At 34.5% G+C, this 19,425-nt stretch overlaps 1 protein-coding gene across 1 annotated transcript in view; it reads left to right on the plus strand.

Annotated features, from left to right (window-relative positions):
- LOC127880904 (synapsin-like) overlaps positions 1–19,425 on the plus strand; it is an 88,228-nt gene that overhangs the window by 46,954 nt on the left and 21,849 nt on the right. The window contains exons 8-9 of the mRNA XM_052428398.1: positions 5,228–5,302; positions 9,829–9,931. Coding sequence (XP_052284358.1) covers positions 5,228–5,302; positions 9,829–9,931 — 178 coding nt within the window. The remainder of the gene's footprint in view (positions 1–5,227; positions 5,303–9,828; positions 9,932–19,425) is intronic.

Consider the following 19,425-nt stretch of genomic DNA (forward strand, 5'->3'; position numbering starts at 1 on the left):
TGAGATATAACCTTCATATTTGGTATGCATGTGTATATGGACAAGGCCTTTCCATGCGCACACAAATTTTTACCCCTGTGACCTTGACCTTGAACTTAGGGTCAGCGTTTAGGTTTCGAAATCTGCGTTTAGCTTTTGAAAAATGCTCATAACTTCTATCAAGCGTTTATAGGGGGCATAAGTCATCCTATGGTGACAGCTCTTGTTTTTATCTTTTTTTCATTTTAAATAATTCTTTATAGAAAAATGTACAATGTGTTACTGTACAAAATGCATTACCGGTACTTGTTTTTACCAGTTATTATGCCCCCCTTCGAAGAAGAGGGAGTATATTGTTTTGCACATGTCTGTCGGTCGGTCTGTCGGTCCGTCCACCAGATGGTTTCCAGATGATAACTCAAGAACGCTTGGGCTAGGATCGTGAAACTTTATAGGTATATTGATCATGACTGGCAGATGACCCCTATTGATTTACAGGTTACTAGGTCAAAGGTCAAGGTCACAGTGACTCGAAATTGTAAAATGGTTTCCGAATGATAACTCAAGAATGCTTTGGCCTAGGATCATGAAACTTCATAGGTACATTGATCATGACTGGTAGATGACCCTATTGATTTTCAGGTCACTAGGTCAAAGGTCAAGGTCACAGTGACTCGAAATAGTAAAATGGTTTCCGGATGATAACTCAAGAATGCTTACGCCTAGGATCATGAAACTTCATAGATCATGACTGGTAGATGACCCCTATTAATTTTCAGGTCACTAGGTCAAAGGTCACAGTGACTCGAAATAGTAAAATGGTTTCCTGATGATAACTCAAGAATAATTAGGCCTAGGATCATGAAACTTCATAGGTACATTGATCATGACTGGCAGATGACCCCTATGGATTTTCAGGTCACTAGGTCAAAGGTCAAGGTCACAGTGACAAAAAACGTATTCACACAATGGCTCCCACTACAACTGACAGCCCATATGGGGGGCAAGCATGTTTTACAAACAGCCCTTGTTTGATATAAGCATATTTTTGTAACATTCCTTTTCAATGATGGCTTGTGAAATTATAATTATCTTCTTTGCATTTCCGTACATTAAGATGCAAAAGTTTCACATGCAATCCATGATTTTTTTTGTTTCCAATTAATTTACATTCCCTTGATTTTGTTATTTTGTTGTCTTATAGATATTGTCTATGTGTTGTATACAGTGGCACCACGGGAAAATATGGAACAATCTGTCTGTTATAAGGTATGGAAATTATATTTAAAATGTAACCCAACACTTTTTTGAAGTTGTTCATGTGTTCAACACTAACTAATCTGAGAAAGGAGTTCATTTGACTCCCTTCTTCTGAAATTTAGGAGTCAGATCATACTTCATGTAGTCCAAAAATTATGACACTTTTTATATACAGTATTTTTTTGGGGTAATAACACATGTTTATCATAAATTGATTAATCGTCTTTCATGTTTGGTTTCAGATCGAAGTTCTAAGTGACTTCTGTTCAATATTTGTTGTCATTGGTGATTTTAGATTGCAAAATTATTTAACAAATGCCATTAATATTTAAGTTAATTATTGTAAGTTTAAAAAATATTATTTTTTATAATGCATTTATATATATGCTTGCTTGTTGATCTTCGGGATTGGTCGTTACAGCCCATTGCTAGTGGCATGGGGTTATTTACGCACAAATGATTCACAGTCGTTCCAATCTTCAGTGCATTGCGACCGTAAAAAGTGCATTGTGTAAACAATTACGGGCATTGTGATGATTGTTTATAGTGATTATACACTGTTTAGCGAAAGCTATTTTTTAAGCGAAAGTATCTTAGAAAAAAACAACGACTACTTTGCGTTCTAAGCCATTTGATTAAAACTCTTAAATGGAATTTCTTTTTTTTTGCTTACATACACTCTAAAATTGACAAAGTATTTTCATCATAATAATACAATTATAAGTATACAAAAAACATCTTCTGACAACAAACGTGTTGACCAGACAGGGGTTTTCATAGGCAAATAGAAAAATACTTATTCAAGTGCATAGTACAAATGATGGTATTGTTCTTGTTTTCTATATGCTTCCAACATCACTTAGTTTTGATTGAACACTTCTCACTTACAATAGACCAGCTGTCTTTAATCTTCCTTGTTAAGAAGAACTCTTAGAATAACAATAGACCAGCTGTCTTTAATCTTCCTTGTTAAGAAGAACTCTTACAGCTTTCAAACAGTGGTTGAAGTGTGAGGTCATGACTTGGTATTAAAAACTTCCTTCTGCGGTATGTAGAGGGTGAATATTAAATTATTACAATTGAAATGTGACAATAAACAATTGAAACTGAAAGTTTTTATAGACAGTGATCGACAAAGATTATTCTGAGCAAAAATTTCTCTGAGCAAAAATTTCTTTGTGCAGAAATTCTGATCTTGCGAAACGAATAAATAAACAAAGGGATTTTTTTATAATTCACGGATGATTCTGAAGGTGTCCGACGGACTTTCTTGACACAAAAACAAGGAGTCCGAGTCTCATTTCCACGAGTCTCGGACTACCGGACTCCCGTTAGTGTCGAACACTGTTGTTTCATGATACTACATTCACAGTTATGGGAGTCTTCATTTTAGAGCATTTTTGCGATACTGAATCTTGTGGAAAAAAATGTTAAAGGGGTATATTGTCTTTTTTCCCCAAAATATAACAATTTAAATGAGTGGTCAATCCCTCTTTTCACACATATTGTCAAGCCACAGCATTTATTTGTGTTGTTGAAATTATTTATTTAAAAAAGCCAAAAATTAATTGTAAAACTCAATTGCTTCAAAATGTTGCACTATAAATGAAGTTATCTATGCAACAATATTATTTATTGACACAATTAGGGATCGAGCAACTGGGCGAAGTGGGCGATTAGATCGCTGCAGCTTCCCTTTAATTTCCCAGATCTAAAGCATCGGCGATAATCACTTCGCCCTAAAATCTAGCAATTATCCTATCCGCAGCGCTATCAAAGTGGCTCTTGTTTATTACTGCATACACGCCGATGTCAATCTACTGACCGAATCAACAAAACTCCGCCCCCTGGCATAGCAGAAATCTCTCTTTACCAATCAGAGCATGGGTTACAAACTCCATTTCGGCTAATAGAAAACATGACGACACCAGGCGAGACACTTTGTTAATTGATGTCAATTATTGCATTCAGTGTCCCCAAAACAATGTTGATTAAAAGAATGTCGGTCTCTCTGTATTAATTGGTATCTGTTCTTGGTAGACAGGTATGTATATTTTATGCACCAGGCCTGTATTGTCCGTTTTTCAAACCGTGAAAACTTGCTTTTCGCGAGTAGTAGATGCCTTAAAATGGTCCAGGATGGGAAAAGATGAGTTGATGCCGACGAAAACTGCAAACAATTTACTTATGTCCCCAATTATGATAATTCTTAATACTCATTATCTTGGCATGATCTTATGATTTGATGCTTATATTTTTGTCAATAATAAATTTATTAAAAGGAATGATTTTATAACTTGATTAATATACATTTACAGGTCATGATTCACAATGGTCCATTCTAACATAGACTATATGCAAGCCCAAATACTGAAAAACCTCAGGCCATCATTAAAAGATTGTTTGTTTGCTGTAACCCTAGCCAAGATTTTTAAGATGTGTAGGTAAGTTGACTCTAATTTTATTTTGTAAAAATTCCTTAAAAAAATTGAGTAGCTATAGTCATATAAGGAAAGATGCTGAAAAAAACATCTGAGTAGGAACAATTTTGATGGGTATGTAGCGTTACTGCAAACAAACAATTTTTTAATGAACAGCCTGACAGTATGGTGATCGCAAAAGATCCACTTCTCCCTAAAACTGCCTCACTTCTCCCTCTCCAGAGCTTAGGGAGAAGTGACTTCTCCCAAAAATTGGAATCTAGCTTGATCCCTGGACACAACAACATTATTTATTGACAGAGCACATTCATGTACTTTATTCTTCTACTACAATATTTCGCGTGCTCCTTAAAATCCACAGCACAATTGGCATGCATCCTCTTTTAGAGGATGACATAATTATTATTGATTCCAGCAATCAATAATAAACAGGGCATTGTATTACCAAATAAACAACCTTTACTGATCATTATCTGTTCTCATTAAAATTCCCTTCTCTCACAAAAATGCTTATGTATAAATCAAAATAGTCTGAGCACAATATATCAATTGCTGTTATGCATTTTTTACAGAAAACTAACATGTTTTCAACTTACACACAGCTCAAATCTCCGATTTTTTATCTTTTAATACCGGTATTCTATTTTTCTCCACACACCGGAAGCAATATTGGTACTTGGCGAAAAGAACTGAAACAAGCTCTAATCAAATAATTGTTATTGATCTAACAGGGAAAGTCTGAGCAATAACTGTGAACTTGTTAAGCTGTCGAAACTGCCAGTCATAAAAAATAGAGGTCTTATAGACGCTGTACATTTTCATTCAATTTCTATTGAAGTTTCTCTCCAACTGATACTTAGGGGTAGGCGTATTGGTTGAAAGTCTTATGTCATTGCAGCGAATGGATATGTTTTCTCTTAAATAATGGTTGATCCTCTCTCAAAAGCGTGACTAGAAATGTGAAATTTCACTATAATTATTGAGTCGCTAGGTACTTATTTAAGACGTTTTATATCCCTGATTCAGGATAATTGCATTACTCTATGTCTGCCTGGACACAAACATCCTATAAAATAGGGAAGGTTTAATGGGCTTAAAGTACAAAACATGTGAACCTCTAGAGTGTGCTGCAAATTACAATATAATCCTGCATTGGCTCTTGCAGATTTAAATTGGCATTGTTTTGTAAAATGCCTTTTCATTAGTCTGAGTGACATTTCAGGATCCTTGATACATGCTTTTATGCAATAAATTGGGTCTGTGGGGCACTAAATATTTTTTGCTTACATCATATTCTTGACATTTTCATTAATTTTGTATGAATCTACAAAAATTAGCCCCTGATTAAAAGTGTCTAAATCCTAATTGTTCTTCTTGAATACTTGGAGCATATATATATATATAATTATACAGCACCTGAACCTCATGATGAATGGCTAATGGTGGATTGATTTTCTCCTGACCAACAGTGGACACAATATTCTGTTTTATTTGTAAGTGCTTTTTGTTATTCTCAATGATTTATACCATTTTGATTTTCTCTTCAGACGTAAGTCTATTTCTGGGAACTGGAAGGCCAACACTGGATCAGCCATGTTAGAGCAAGTTCAAATGAATGACAGGTATGCACAGTGTTATAATTATGGAATACCATTCTAATCATCTGTAAATAAAAGCAGAATCATACTCATTAGATAGTTAATACAATGTTATGACATGAGAAACAAAATAAGTGTTTTTATTTATTATGCCCCTCTTCGGAGAAGAGGGGCTATATTGTTTTGCACATGTCGGTCCGTCGGTCGGTCTGTCCACTAGATGGTTTTCGGATGATATATCAAGAAAGCTTAGGCCTAGGATCATGAAACTTCATAGGTACATTGATCATGACTGGCAGATGACCCCTATTGATTTTCAGGTCACTAGGTCAAAGGTCAAGGTCACAGTGGCTCAAAATAGTAAAATGGTTTCGATCATGACTGGCAGATGACCCCTATTGATTTTCAGGTCACTAGGTCAAAGGTCAAGGTCACAGTGACACAAAACGTATTCACACAATGGCTGCCACTACAACTGACAGCCCATATGGGGGGCATGCATGTTTTACAAACAGCCCTTGTTTTATGGGATTTTATTGATTGCTTGGAGAAAGCGCAATTGTTTGCATTTAATCTAATCAGTGTCCTTTTTCCATAATTTGTCTCAGTATGCACATAAATTGGTGCAGACAGAAATTTCATTTTCAAGTGCTGAGAAGTTAAAGTAAAAGTTCTCATTTTCCTTGCAAAGATATCTCTCAGAGCATTTTGAGAATCAAAAGAATACAGTGTTCACATTTATTCGCCAAAAAAGCCACTAGTGATCAGTTACATGTATTATGAGGTCTGTTATTTAAACAGTGCTGGTCTCTGAAATCCTAAAAAATTAAGAATTATATCATAATAAGCTTTAATTCACAGATGATATTTCTGCGAAAATAAATTTACAAAATTGATACGGAATAAAATCATACTGACTGAACTGAAAAATTATTGACCTTTAACCCTTTGCATGCTGGGAAATTTGTTGTCTGCTAAAATGTCGTCTGCTGAATTTCTAAAATAAGCATTTTCTTCATTTTTTTTCAAAGAATACTATCAGAATAGCAAACAGTTTGGATCCAGATGAGACGCCACGTTCTGTGGCGTCTCATCTGGATCCAAACTGTTTGCAAAGGCCTTTAAAATTCGGTTCCAGCACTGAAAGGGTTAAATAACATACTGTAACTTAATTTGAATTTCCATTAGAAAGCATTAGTTTCACCTAATCTGTTCTTCACACCATCGAAACAATAAAACAGCATGTTTAATTTTTCATCAGTGTTAAAAGGATTGTAAAAGATGTGGCGCATTTAATTGGAAATGATTTATTTATTTATCGTTTCACCTAAGAGATTAAGCATTCTAAACCTTTCTTGATGATGGTTTCATATCAGACACATTTGAATGATTGGATAATTTGTCTGGTGCAAACTTTCTCAGAAAAATAGTCTTGAATATTAATATCCCACAAACAAAGTTTGAGTGAGGTGCACTCGGTTTACCATGTGGGTTAGTTGGTCTGTGATTTGTTAGTTTGTCTGTTTGATATGTGTTGTCCTACAGCAACTTCTTCATTTTGTGTTTCATTTAGACTAAACTAATACTTCATATTTAACACTTAATATTTAAAAAGAGTTGTAGTGTGTGACCTACTTTTTCCATAACCTTTGCATTGACCCATTGAACTTAAAGTTGATAGGCTTCTCCCTTTCCTTTTGAGTACCCAGAGTCCATTAAACCCTTTGCATGCTGGGAAATTTGTCGTCTGCTAAAATGTCATCTGCTGAATTTCTAAAATTAGTACTTTCTTCGATTTTGTTTCAAAGAATACTATCAGAATAGCAAACAGTTCGGATCCTGATGAGACGCCACGTTGTGTGGCGTCTCATCTGGATCCAAACTGTTTGCAAAGGCCTTCAAAATTCGGTTCTAGCACTGAAAGAGTTAAAAACCCTCTAATTTTATCTTGAGACCTGAAAATCAAAACTTGTCTTCCTTTCCTTTAATGTAACCAGCATAGCCATTGACTTGATTGTAGGTCTAAAGCCTGATACTCTCCATGTCAGTTTGTTTGATCTGATTTCTCGACAAAAGTGCAAAATTATTAACCCTTTCAGTGCGGGAACAAAATTTTAAAGGCCTTTGCAAACAGTTTGGATCCAGATGAGACGCCACAGAACGTGGCGTCTCATCAGGATCCAAACTGTTTGCTATTCTGATAGTATTCTTTGAAAAAAGTCGAAGAAAATGCTAATTTTAGAAATTCAGCAGACGACATTTTAGCAGACAACAAATTTCCCAGCATGCAAAGGGTTAAAACAATTACTAAAAGAATATTAGCATTCACTGTTTATTTTTCCTTTTAGATATCTGAAAGGTCACTCATTTCACTTTCTTGTGTTTTTTTCTTGGTCAGACTCTGTGTGAAACATGGCTTTCTGAATGCAATTATGATGGCAAATGGAACATTGGAAATCTCTGGTCTTAGTGCCTAAAGGGATGTGCAATGTCAGAAGACTGTGCTTCCAGGAAATAAGAGATTGAAAAATGGAGATGTTTCCTCACATAGACTCACATAGTCTATGATCTTGTTGTATGGCAAAACCTAGTGTCACAGATTAAAGGAAATGCTTTGTAGCATTATAGTCAAGTCTTGGTAAGGCTGATACATAGGTTTGAAGTTTAAGCTAATCTATCTTTGGAACAAGACATCAAACTTCGAATGGACATTATTTTTGTAAATTTCGCAAGGAAAACTGTAAATTAAATGTTTTGAAAGTATTTTTTTAATATTATGTCTATATTTTTAGTAAATAAAGCATTTTTTCCATGTTTTTTTTTCATTAAAGGTGTTATTTCTTTTAATCATTTTCATTGTATTTTTTAACAGTGTTTAAAAAAAAATTATATGCATGGTCAATGTTTCCTTTTTTGAGGGTCTAAAATTTATAATTAGTCAAAATTTAGGATACAATAGTTATACCGGTTGCTGCATATGATGGATTGATGAAAATACAAATTATATTCTAAGATTGATGTCTTTATTGTCAACTTCACATGATAGTGTGTTTAACATCTCCTTGTCACCTTCAATAGTATCAAATTCATCAGTCAAATAAGGTTGAATGAGCCTACTTTATCATTTTGTCATCAGGAATGAATTTCATCCAACTTTGTATGAGTGACTATTCTCCTGTAAAATGTATGGTATTAAGTTGGTAAGTGATGAAAATGCCGTAAACCATTTAAGGGACCTTTTCACTGATGTTGGCAGATATTGAAGTTTGTCATTAAATGCTTTAATTGATAAATGTAAACATTGGAACCACAAAGCTCCAGTAAAAAACAGGAATAAAGTTAAAGAAAGAAAAAAAAGTAACCTTCAACTGGCCTCGAACCACTGACCCCTGGAGTAAAAGACATAAAGAATACTCAGCCATCTGTGCTCATACAATTAGTGATGTATTTTATACTTTATATAAGCAATGCTTGTAGTGTCACTAACAACAACAACAGAACTCTCCAAATTACATGTATTCAATCGTTTTGCGTTGCAACGCTCTATAATTTTCAGGTTTTTTAATCGTCAAAAGATGAATATAATGGATACTGTAAACGTATAGAAATTCGTCGGTATGAAATTTCGTGGTTTAATAAAAAACAACTAATTCGTTGACACGTTATTTCGTGGATTTCAAATTTTTGGGGAAGATTGACAGTCATAATAATTAAACTTTTCTTAAAACAACCAGAGTAATAACGAAGAATAATCTGCTAATGTGTGTTGACAGCAAGGCTTGCGATTAATGGTCACTGAAGCATGAAAGTGTTGCCGATAACTGTCGATAAGAGCGAATAAGCGGCGATCTTGTGGGTCCCCGCTCGCTAATTGCCATCAATGTTGTTTTGACAATATTTGCAATTCTCTGCTCAATTGGACCCCTAGTAGATATTATTGAGTAATAAGGTCCCCAAAATACAGGTGTGAAAATCGTTATGTCTCTTTTAACTTTAATTGGCACTTATTGACATATGTGATAAATTTGCAAACTGTTAATTTGATGACGTCATGTAAAAGAGAACAATCGTTGATGTACAGTTTAAATTCCGTGCTTGATTTAAAAAGTATTATTATCCAAACACTTATCAAGAAAACAACATATTGTATTACCTAGCATATCTCAATCAAATATCTCAGATAACAGAAAACAATAGAGAATGTCCGCAATGACATTCGGAAAGGACCGATTTCGGATTGAAAATGTAAAAATAATAGTTGGTACTTGAATTCGTGGTTCAGCGGAACAACGAAATCCACGAAAATTCGTACCACACGAAATTTAATGGTTTTACAGTATTTTAGAACATGGTTAATGTTACTGTATTACTGTTGCCTCACAAGTATCATAACTACAATGAAAATGTGCGCATCTTTAACAATTTTTTTTTATTTTGTCAATTTACCAGAAAGTGAAAAGGTCCCTTTAATGTATCAAAATCCAGCGTATTATTTTTGTTAAAAGTATATTTCTTTTTCTTCCATGTTATTGTCATGCTTCTTTTTGCAGGTATAAACTCTGGGTTGATGAATGCTGTAAAATATTTGGAGGTTTGGATGTGCTAGTTGTGGAGGCAATACAAGGCAAAGATGGCAAGGAGTACATCATTGGGGTAAGTTGGCTTGTCGGCCATTTACCGCTCAGATACGCATTTCGACACATTTAATTGTATTCTCTTCGAAATAGAGGATATTTGTTCATGTCAGTATAAGATCGTTTGTTATTTCACGAGTGATCATAGAAAATATATTTTCACGAGTGGTGCAGCTGTTTCCCTTTCACTGAAAAGTTACCCTTTCTTCCGTGGCGTGCCTCAATACATTTCATTACACAAAATGACGTCATTATACCAGCGAAATGTATTGGCATGCCTCAATACATTTCAATACACAAAATGACGTCATCATACCAGCGAAATTCTCTGGTTAAACTCTTTTACAATGTAAATTAACGTTGAAAAAATCATAAAATGAAAAGAAAATTTGTTGGATTCGATTGAATATCGTTTTTAATCCACTCATGATCATAAAAAATATACACATGTATATAAATCTTGAAGTAAATCTTGATATGATAATCTAAAAATAGAAAAAGAATTTCCAAAAATTTGTTATTTTTACCGTCAAAAATAACAATTTGTTTATTTTCACTGCTGTTATTTCACTGCAGAAATGTCATATATTTTATCATGAGGTATAAAATAAAGACCGTTTATTAAAGATTTATTTCTTATTTTTAAATATTTTGCAATCTTGAATCAACCCTGAAGAAATAATTTTAAAAATAAAATGATTGAATGACATTTCAGATTAAATCATTTCTTTAAGTAACTGTTTACTTCAAAACTTGTGTTATTAATGCCAAAACACCACAAATAATAACAACACATTTTTTCATTTTTTGACGATGCTGGAACAGCAGCGTCTAAGGTTGATAACCAGTAAAAAAAATCTTTAGGCGACCTATGTAAAAGACCGAGCCAGTCCGATTGAGATAACTCGATTTTTCAGTTACTTCCCTTGGCATTCGCCACTGCGTAGGAGATTGCTCGTTGATTTTCATTGATAACATTCTCCTAGCAGAGTTGTCGTTCGTGTTTATAAAGGTAAATATTAATAGAACAGCATATCCTGGGGAAACAGATTCAATAAGTTTATCAGAACGTTAATTTCAAATTAGTAATTTTATATCCATTTTATTTTTATGGACCAATGAAACAACTATATATTTTCTCTATTTTGTTTTATATTTGTTCTCGATTTAATAAATAAATTGCGAATAAAAACATGTAAAATTAACTTTTTACGTGATCACAAAACTAAAGAATGCGAACAATTTTTTACGTGATCACAAAACTAAAGAATGCGAACAATTTCGAACCTGCAAAATGTAAACGCTGCACTGCTATGATATATAGAGATAAAACAACTTCTTTTCGTAATTGTCCGTCTCGCTAGCGCAGTGGTAAGGCCGTTCGCTTTTTCAGCTTTATGACACCGGTTCGATTCCTGCTCCCGGCGCAATGTTATATTTTGTCTGTTTTGTGGTCACCATTCAGGACAGGTGTTTTTTCCGGATAATCTCATCCCCCGCAGCATTTGACCATATAAAAAATTAAAAAGTATTTCAGTACAAAACAAATAGCTGGAAATTGCAGCTATCATTCAAAATTCGTTTCAACTGTCGTCAATCTAATCTTATTAGGTAGGACTGCTGGACACACTCCGGATCCCAACATTATGCAGCCTCAGCGCAGAGATAACTCATTACCTTGGAAAAACGCAAATACACACACTGGTTGCAGCCTAGGCGCGTATAGACTCAAACAAGGCAACAAACTCAAGTGCGGGCACAATCATTTAAAATTTACATATTGAATACGATATTCTAACAGAAATTACACAACCACCTAAGTGTACATACCAAGTTTGATATTGCGTTCGATCGTTAGATTTCAGCATATACATGTATAAGGTCATTTCGCTATTAGTTAACTTATCCATATGTTCGTGGGCGAACTCGGATAGTCAAGTGCTCATATGACTGAGCTCACATGGTCCGGCTATGTGCTCATACCTACTTTCGAGAATCATCATGAAGGTATTGCCATACTTAATGAACAAGAATGTGACCCGCCTCCCAGTTTCGCTCAATGGGTCAAGTTACCCACGGGTACCACTTCCCCGTACCCCTAAGTTTTTTTTCGTACCAAAAATGTTTCGTACGCAAAAAATTTTCGTACCAATTTTTTTTCGTACCCAAAATTTTCGTACCCAAATTTTTTATCGTACCCAAATGTTCGTATCAAAAAACACAATTGTGGTGATAAAGATAAACTTAAATTGATGTTTTATACCCATCCTCTTCAAAAGCATCGTCACACCAGTACTGCCAGTACTTTGATTTATTTTGTTAAGATATTGTAAATACTTCTTCCTATGAAAACATGTATTAATAGCAGCTCACATAATGAATAATATTGTCAGGCATCATTTTTACATGTGTACAATAGTTTAATGTGATCATCAAAATCACATGTAAGTGTACATATAAGCCTCTTTAAGTCCCCCTTCTAACTGTAGATGCCAAATTTATCTGCAGTTTGGTTTATCTGCTGTAAGTTTGATTGATCTATGTAGGAGAGTATCTATAAGGTTTACATTATAATTAAAAGTATGCACCACTTGGGTGAGGGGTAATCAAACAACAATAATACAACAGACATGATTACTGCTATTACTGCTAATATATAGAATTTTATGACTGCAAGAACACTCACAAAGAACTCTTTATAATGACAACACAGTTGTAGTAGACATCTAAGTTTAAAGAGAAAAGAATCAAAGCGCTGAAGGCACTGAAGTTGTTCGCTATTGCATAATTGAATACGCAATTTATTTTTCAAAACTAATCGCAAGTTTGAAATGAACACACGCCATTCACATTTATGAAGAGTGTTTCATAACGCACAAGTCAAGCTTTGTTTGCACTTTTTATCATTCTATTTATGTCATAGAGATAAATTAGACAAAATAAAAAGAACATGGCCTTTTTTGGACGTTCTGAAAGCATAGAAAGTATGATGAAAATGGTAGTGAGAACTGAATATAAAGACAATTGCAATCACCATCATATTAAATGAATATTGTTGGAATATCGAATACCTATCTCACTAAGAATATTTGTTCATGATGAAAAACTTTTGCTTTTTGACACCATATACAAATTCAAAATTTACAAGAAAAACATTGATGAAAATAAATAAAAAATAAATCTGCGAGCAATACTTTTTACTCACGAATTAGGTAGTCATCAAGACAGCCCTGTTGACCCTTACTTTGTTGTTTATGCATTACTTGTAACCCTAGCAGTTCACACGGTGTCAACAACTCTGACCTAAACATAGGTATAGAGCACTAAATGCGCTTTTTCGGCGTAGCTGTTTTACTCAGCTTTTCATCTTAATGACTTTTACATAATGCCAGCAGACACACATAAATATTTTCGAATAGGCTGATTCGAGATAAAACCTCTGAACTTTGGCTACTTCACTGTGTCTGTGCTCAGCGCAAAGGATGTAGCACTGTTCAATGTAAGGAATTCCGGACTACTCTCTGAATGTTCAAACAACACAAATTGTGGCCCAGTTACAATTACACGTTAAAATGTATCTCGCAGAATTTCAGTTTTGCTTTCAAGATGAGAAAACAATCATTACCAAAATAGTATAGTGTCACGATAAGAGGAAAATGGTTTAATTATCCAACCACAATGTTTGCCGTACTCGGTCAGCACCTCTGGAAATCATTCCTGAAAGCCTAGCTGGATAGGCTTCCCTTATTTACAAGTTTGCTATTATGAATTCAATTTTGTATCGAAAAGCATTGTGCTAAAATGTGCCATTTACAATTCGCAATCAGATTTGTAATGACCCTCGTCATGCGAAAGTGGGTCTTATTCTATATGCGCCCATCATATATATAGCCCACTCAGCCTGCGCATCTCTCAGTCTGGTTAGGAGATACATAATGAGACCATAACATATTGAGTGATTTTATAGCGAACAGCATCGCCTCTGACCTGACTGAGCAAATGCACATATTGGGTTTTTGAAACGCTATTCGAAACGGCCCATTTTCACATGACGCGGTTATGAAAGTGTGATTTAAATGTGTCGAAAGAAAACTGCGTTTAAATCAAATATTAACAAACGATATATTTCGATAGTGAAGAAATATACTTATAATAAGGCATGTGAAGAAACACATGATGTGCACTCCCGTAGTATATTTTTTATCTACTTACACAAATGTGTGGTTTGACAACACACATTTCATGTGATGAATATGCAACTTACAAGTGAAAAAACCCCACAATATTTAAACTTTTGTTTTGGTTTTATTTATTTATTTAGAAAAGTAAATTGCAAACTTTATTTCAAAGTCAGTGTTTACGCCGACTACATTTTTAAAAGACATTTCTTGTTCTATTCAGTCGTTTTCGGTTTAAGCGATTATAAAGCATTTTTGAGGTTGTCTAGAGAATACCTATAGTAATTGGTGAACTCATGTTCAACGTTTTATAAATTGAGAACTGTGAATATAAACAAGCTTAACTTTTTACTATTGCGTTGTTAGCACCCGTAAATACAAAAGATCACCGCTATCTGTTAGGAACGAAAGAATGTTTCCCAGAAATCCCCGCTGTAGAAGCATGAACGAGGTAACGAAACAGATCATTTGTGTTATATTTTTATATTCAATTTTAGCGATAATGAAGCATTTTTGCTGTTGTCTATCGTATTCCTGAAGTTATTCTCGAACTCATGTTGAACGTTTTATAAATTGAGAATATAAACAAGCATAACCTTATTGCGTTGTTTTCCGGAATCTATTAATAGCCTCAGATTAACAAGCGTATCTTTATGCTATTGCGTTGTTATCACCCGTGCAGTTGGACTCTCCCTTGTTTATCGGCAGCTGCATCTATAAATAGCCTCAGATTATGAATGGGCTGAGCAAAAATACTACGTCATGAAGACGCAGCAGAAAGTGGGCTATTTTAATCATTCATAAACAATCTTAATCATTTATAAGCAATCTCTTCCGCGACAAGTATAATACAATCATTGTTTATTGATTCTTTTCTATATAAGCTCCGTTAGAAACTATTACATTTAACACGATATTCATATAATGTTTCCATTTGTGAATGAATATAGTTGGAGAACTCAAACCTGTTGCATAAATTATACAACTCTTTCTCGCGCGGATACGGCGTGTGTCGCAGGTAGTAGGCTTTCCGTAGATAAAACGAACCAACTTGAAGTTTTGAGTAACAACATAAGCTGTTCGCTACGCGAACAACTAAAAATCCACAAAATGCGAGTGTAACCCAAAAATCTATGGAACACAATTATGAATAATTTGTCAGCATAATAAAGCCTGCATATTATATATAGCTCTTTTATGTCATGTTTATGGCCTTCACTCAGGATGTTTGAGCCATTACGTCTTCTTGCAACACAGTTTTCAGGTCTGGGAACATTGATTATTTCCCACCTAATGTTGTTTACTAAATTGAAATTAGGCGACAGATCATTGAGTTAACTGTCCATATTACAACTTAGTTTGAAGTCTTGCTGAAAAAAATAAAAATAATTATCAAATTTGTATCAATGACATAGCATCATTGTGGAAACAAATCCAGGTTCATTTTAAGTTAAGGGATATGTTGATGAAGTTTGTTGATGAAGGTTTGATAACTGTGAGAACAGTAGGAACATAAAGGCCAGTCTGCAGCAATGGGTTCATTTTAAATTGAGATAATTCATGGACCATAACTGGACAATTCCTGTCAGACTCATTGGAGAGGACAAGAGACAGATTGCTGTACTGAAAGTAATAATTTGTAATAACGCTGACAGAAATAGTATGTCAACCTGTAGGCAGCTCCATCTTTTAACCTTTTACCACCTAGATATGTTTTTTGACGCTTTGCAGTCCCTTATAAAGTTAAATTTCATTAAAGGCCTTTCTTACTAGATTCAAGTTTTAAAGACTTCATTGTCAACCTTTAGATACTGATGAGCAGCAAACAGCATAAAACCTGAACAGACTGCAAGTTAATTGCAGGCTGTTCGGGTTTTATGCTGTTCGCACATAGCCATTTTCACTTTGCTTCTGAGTGAGAAAGGGTTATTAAAAGTGCAGGGAGGGGGGGCACAACTATATTGCATCCCGAAATGGGCTGAACGCTTAAGGTGAAAATAGGTACCTTCAAATGGGCTATACAGTCAAAACGTACAGTTACATCCTATCTAGGTGATAAAAGGTAAGATTACAAAAAGTGCTACACAGTAAATTCATATAGTTACATCTATCTAGGTAAATTAGGTTTCCTTACAAATGTGTTATTCAGTCAGTTTCAATATTTACATACTATCTAGTGAAAAAGGTAACCTTATAAATGTGCTATACAGTGAATGTGTACAAGATCATTCTTAGCAACATAGCCCTTTGCATGCTGGGAAATCTGTCGTCTGCTAAAATGTCTTCTGCAGAATTTATAAAATTAGCATTTTCTTTGACTTTTTTTCAAAGAATACTATCACAATAGCAAACAGTTTGGATCCAGATGAGGCGCCACGTTCTGTGGCGTCTCATCTGGATCCAAACTGTTTGCAAAGGCCTTCAAAATTCGGTTCTAGCACTGAAAGAGCTTAACATGAGAATAAGATTTGTTTTCTCACATGGTGATCTGATTCACCAGGAAAATAACTACATTACATTACAAGCCACATCTGTTTTGGAAAATGCATCGTTTTAAATTTTGTTTATATGAGTTGTTCCAAGAAACATATTATCTATTGGCAACAAAATTTGTTTTTGCACAATCTTGGCAATTCAGACAGTGTTTTATTTGTAGAACTCAAGGATTGTTAAAAACTGTATTAACTATACAAATGATTCATGAAATGTTTTTAGTAGTGTGTTTACATCAATCCTTTGATGACAGACAAATAAGGCCTAGCTTCACCTCTCTACACTCTGTGAAACAAACAAGTTGCAGTTTTCCAAATGGCTGATATATGTTCATCAAAGCTACTTCAGCAAAGATTTGCATTGGTTAATCAGTGTAAACTCCACTGTTATGGAAAATACTCATATTGAATTTCTTGATAAAATCTCTTCTATGACAACATTACTATTTATACATTGTTTCAGTGACAGTTTTTTAACAAAGATGGGCAGTTATTTATGGTTTTCAGTTGAAACAGTTTCCTGCAGCTACAAAAACTACTAGTATCCAACAAAAAAACGAGTTTAAGATTGACATGTTATAGACTTTTCAAAATTGCAGATGTTAAATTTCAATCTAAAAGACATTAAGGGTACTAGCGGATCCAGGGAAGGGGAGGGCATATGTGATTGGACCGTCCGTCTGTCCTTCCGTCACACTTTGCGTTTAGGTTTCTCAAAATGCTCGTAACTTCTATGTCCCTTGAGATATAACCTTCGAAATCTGTGTTTAGGTTTTGAAAAATGCTCATAACTTCTATCAAAGCGTTTATAGGGGGCATATGTCATCCTATGGCGACAGCTCTTGTTTTTTCCTGGTATAAAAATATGTCCACCTAGTGACTGGGAGGTCATGGGTTCGATCCCCGCTGTGGGAGTGTTCTTCAGATTTCCCCTATAGACACCAAGAACTGCTTCTAGTCCCAGGTAACGGACTCGAGAGCGTTTCAAATAAGCCTCAAATGTCTGCCTAGTGACGGAAAGGTCATGGATTTGATCACCACTGTGGGAGTGTTCTTTAAATCTCCCCTATAGACACCAAGTACTGGTTCTAGTCCAAGGAAGTGTGGTTCAAAGAAGCCTAAGGCTTTCAATGCAAGTGAGCTTAAATAAATAAGTTTTAACTAAATATATAGTATGTAGCATACCTTTTAATTTTAATATCTTTCAATATCTTATGAATTAACCATTTACCACATAGATATGTATTTTTGGACCCATTTGTAGTCCCTTAGAAAGTTTATTTTAATTAAACACTTTTCTTACTAGTGTTTAAGGCTTCATCTCCAATCTTTAGATACTTATAAACAGCAAACAGCATAAAACCTGAACAGACTGAGAGTTACTCGCAGGCTGTTCTAGTTTTATGCTGTTTGCACACAGCCATTTTCATTTTGCCTCTGAGTGCAAGGGTTAAATGTAAAGTGAAGAGAAAGTGGGCTTTTTACCAATGAAATGGCCTAGAATTTTTAACGATTTGTTTTCATATGCTGTTTTTGAAATATGTAATTAAGTGTAATAAATTTTTGTCCTAGAGTTTTAACAAGATTAATTTATTCAAGATTGCTAGCATATAAACAAGCATTAGCATCTGTGTAGTTATATAGACATTTTATGTGAATAAAACTTAAAATGACATTGATAAATATGTTTAAGATACATGATCAAGTATGAAGCCTTGAGGGACTCCTTTAGTTAGATGTTGCAGTTTGCTCAGTTTAGTACCAACTTTAAAACACAGCTTTTTATTGGACTAGTTGCTTTTTATGCCCACGGATCGAAAGATTGGGGGTATGTTGTTTTTGGCCTGTCTGTCATTGTATGTGTCCGTGTGTGTGTCCCAAAACTTTAACCAAAACTTTAACCTTCTTCATAACTTTTGCAATATCGAACATAACAACTTGATATTTGGCATGCATGTGTATCTCATGGAGCTGCACATTTTAAGTGGTGAAAGGTCAAGGTCAACGTCATCTTTTAAGGTCAAAGGTAAAAAAAATTAATTCAAAGTGGCGCATTAGAGGGCATTGTGTTTCTGACAAACACATCTCTTGTTTATAGTTGTAAGGCATCATCAGACAAATTAACACATTTGAACTTGTAAAGTGAAAAGTCACGAGAAATGCAGTAGGTTGCCTATGAAAAGCCCATTATAATAGCAGCCAAGTATATTGACTGTTATTTAAGGAATACTGCCATCTTCAGGGATTTTCAAAAGTATGATGTTCGTCCATACCCAGGCCTAACTAAAGGCACCAAAAAAAAAAGTTTAATTACTTTAACAATGTTCTGCAATTTACTGATATATTGTTTTCTCATAGATTTTCTAGAATGAAGGTTTATATGGTTAATTTTTTGCAAGTGGTCTGTTCTTTTTGTGCACATGGACAGCATGAGCAACTTTCATATTGCTAGCGAAAAACAGAAGTTTTTATAGATGTATGTATAGCAAATGAAATTGGCTTGAGAATGATTACATGGCTTATCAGTAACGGTACCTAGTTTTACCATCTTAAATGAAATTTTCTCCTGACCTCTTGCCTTTTGAACATTCATTTTATAAATCTGCAAAGATATACAATTTTATAAATTGGTTTAAAATTCAACTAAACAGGAATACTCAATTCCATAGTTTCCTTAATGCTTTTATGGATATCATCAAACTTCACAGAATGTTCTCCTATTTCCTGAGTAAGGTTAATGTAAAATTCCTTAAATTATCACAGATTGGTACTTGATAAGTTACTAGTTTAACCTTCATTTTGCAAGACAAGATTTTTGTGACAAAGTTAGCCTTCATTTGTGA

The sequence above is a fragment of the Dreissena polymorpha genome, chromosome 5 (assembly GCF_020536995.1).
Source record: "Dreissena polymorpha isolate Duluth1 chromosome 5, UMN_Dpol_1.0, whole genome shotgun sequence".
Classification (NCBI taxonomy): Eukaryota; Metazoa; Mollusca; class Bivalvia; order Myida; family Dreissenidae; genus Dreissena; species Dreissena polymorpha.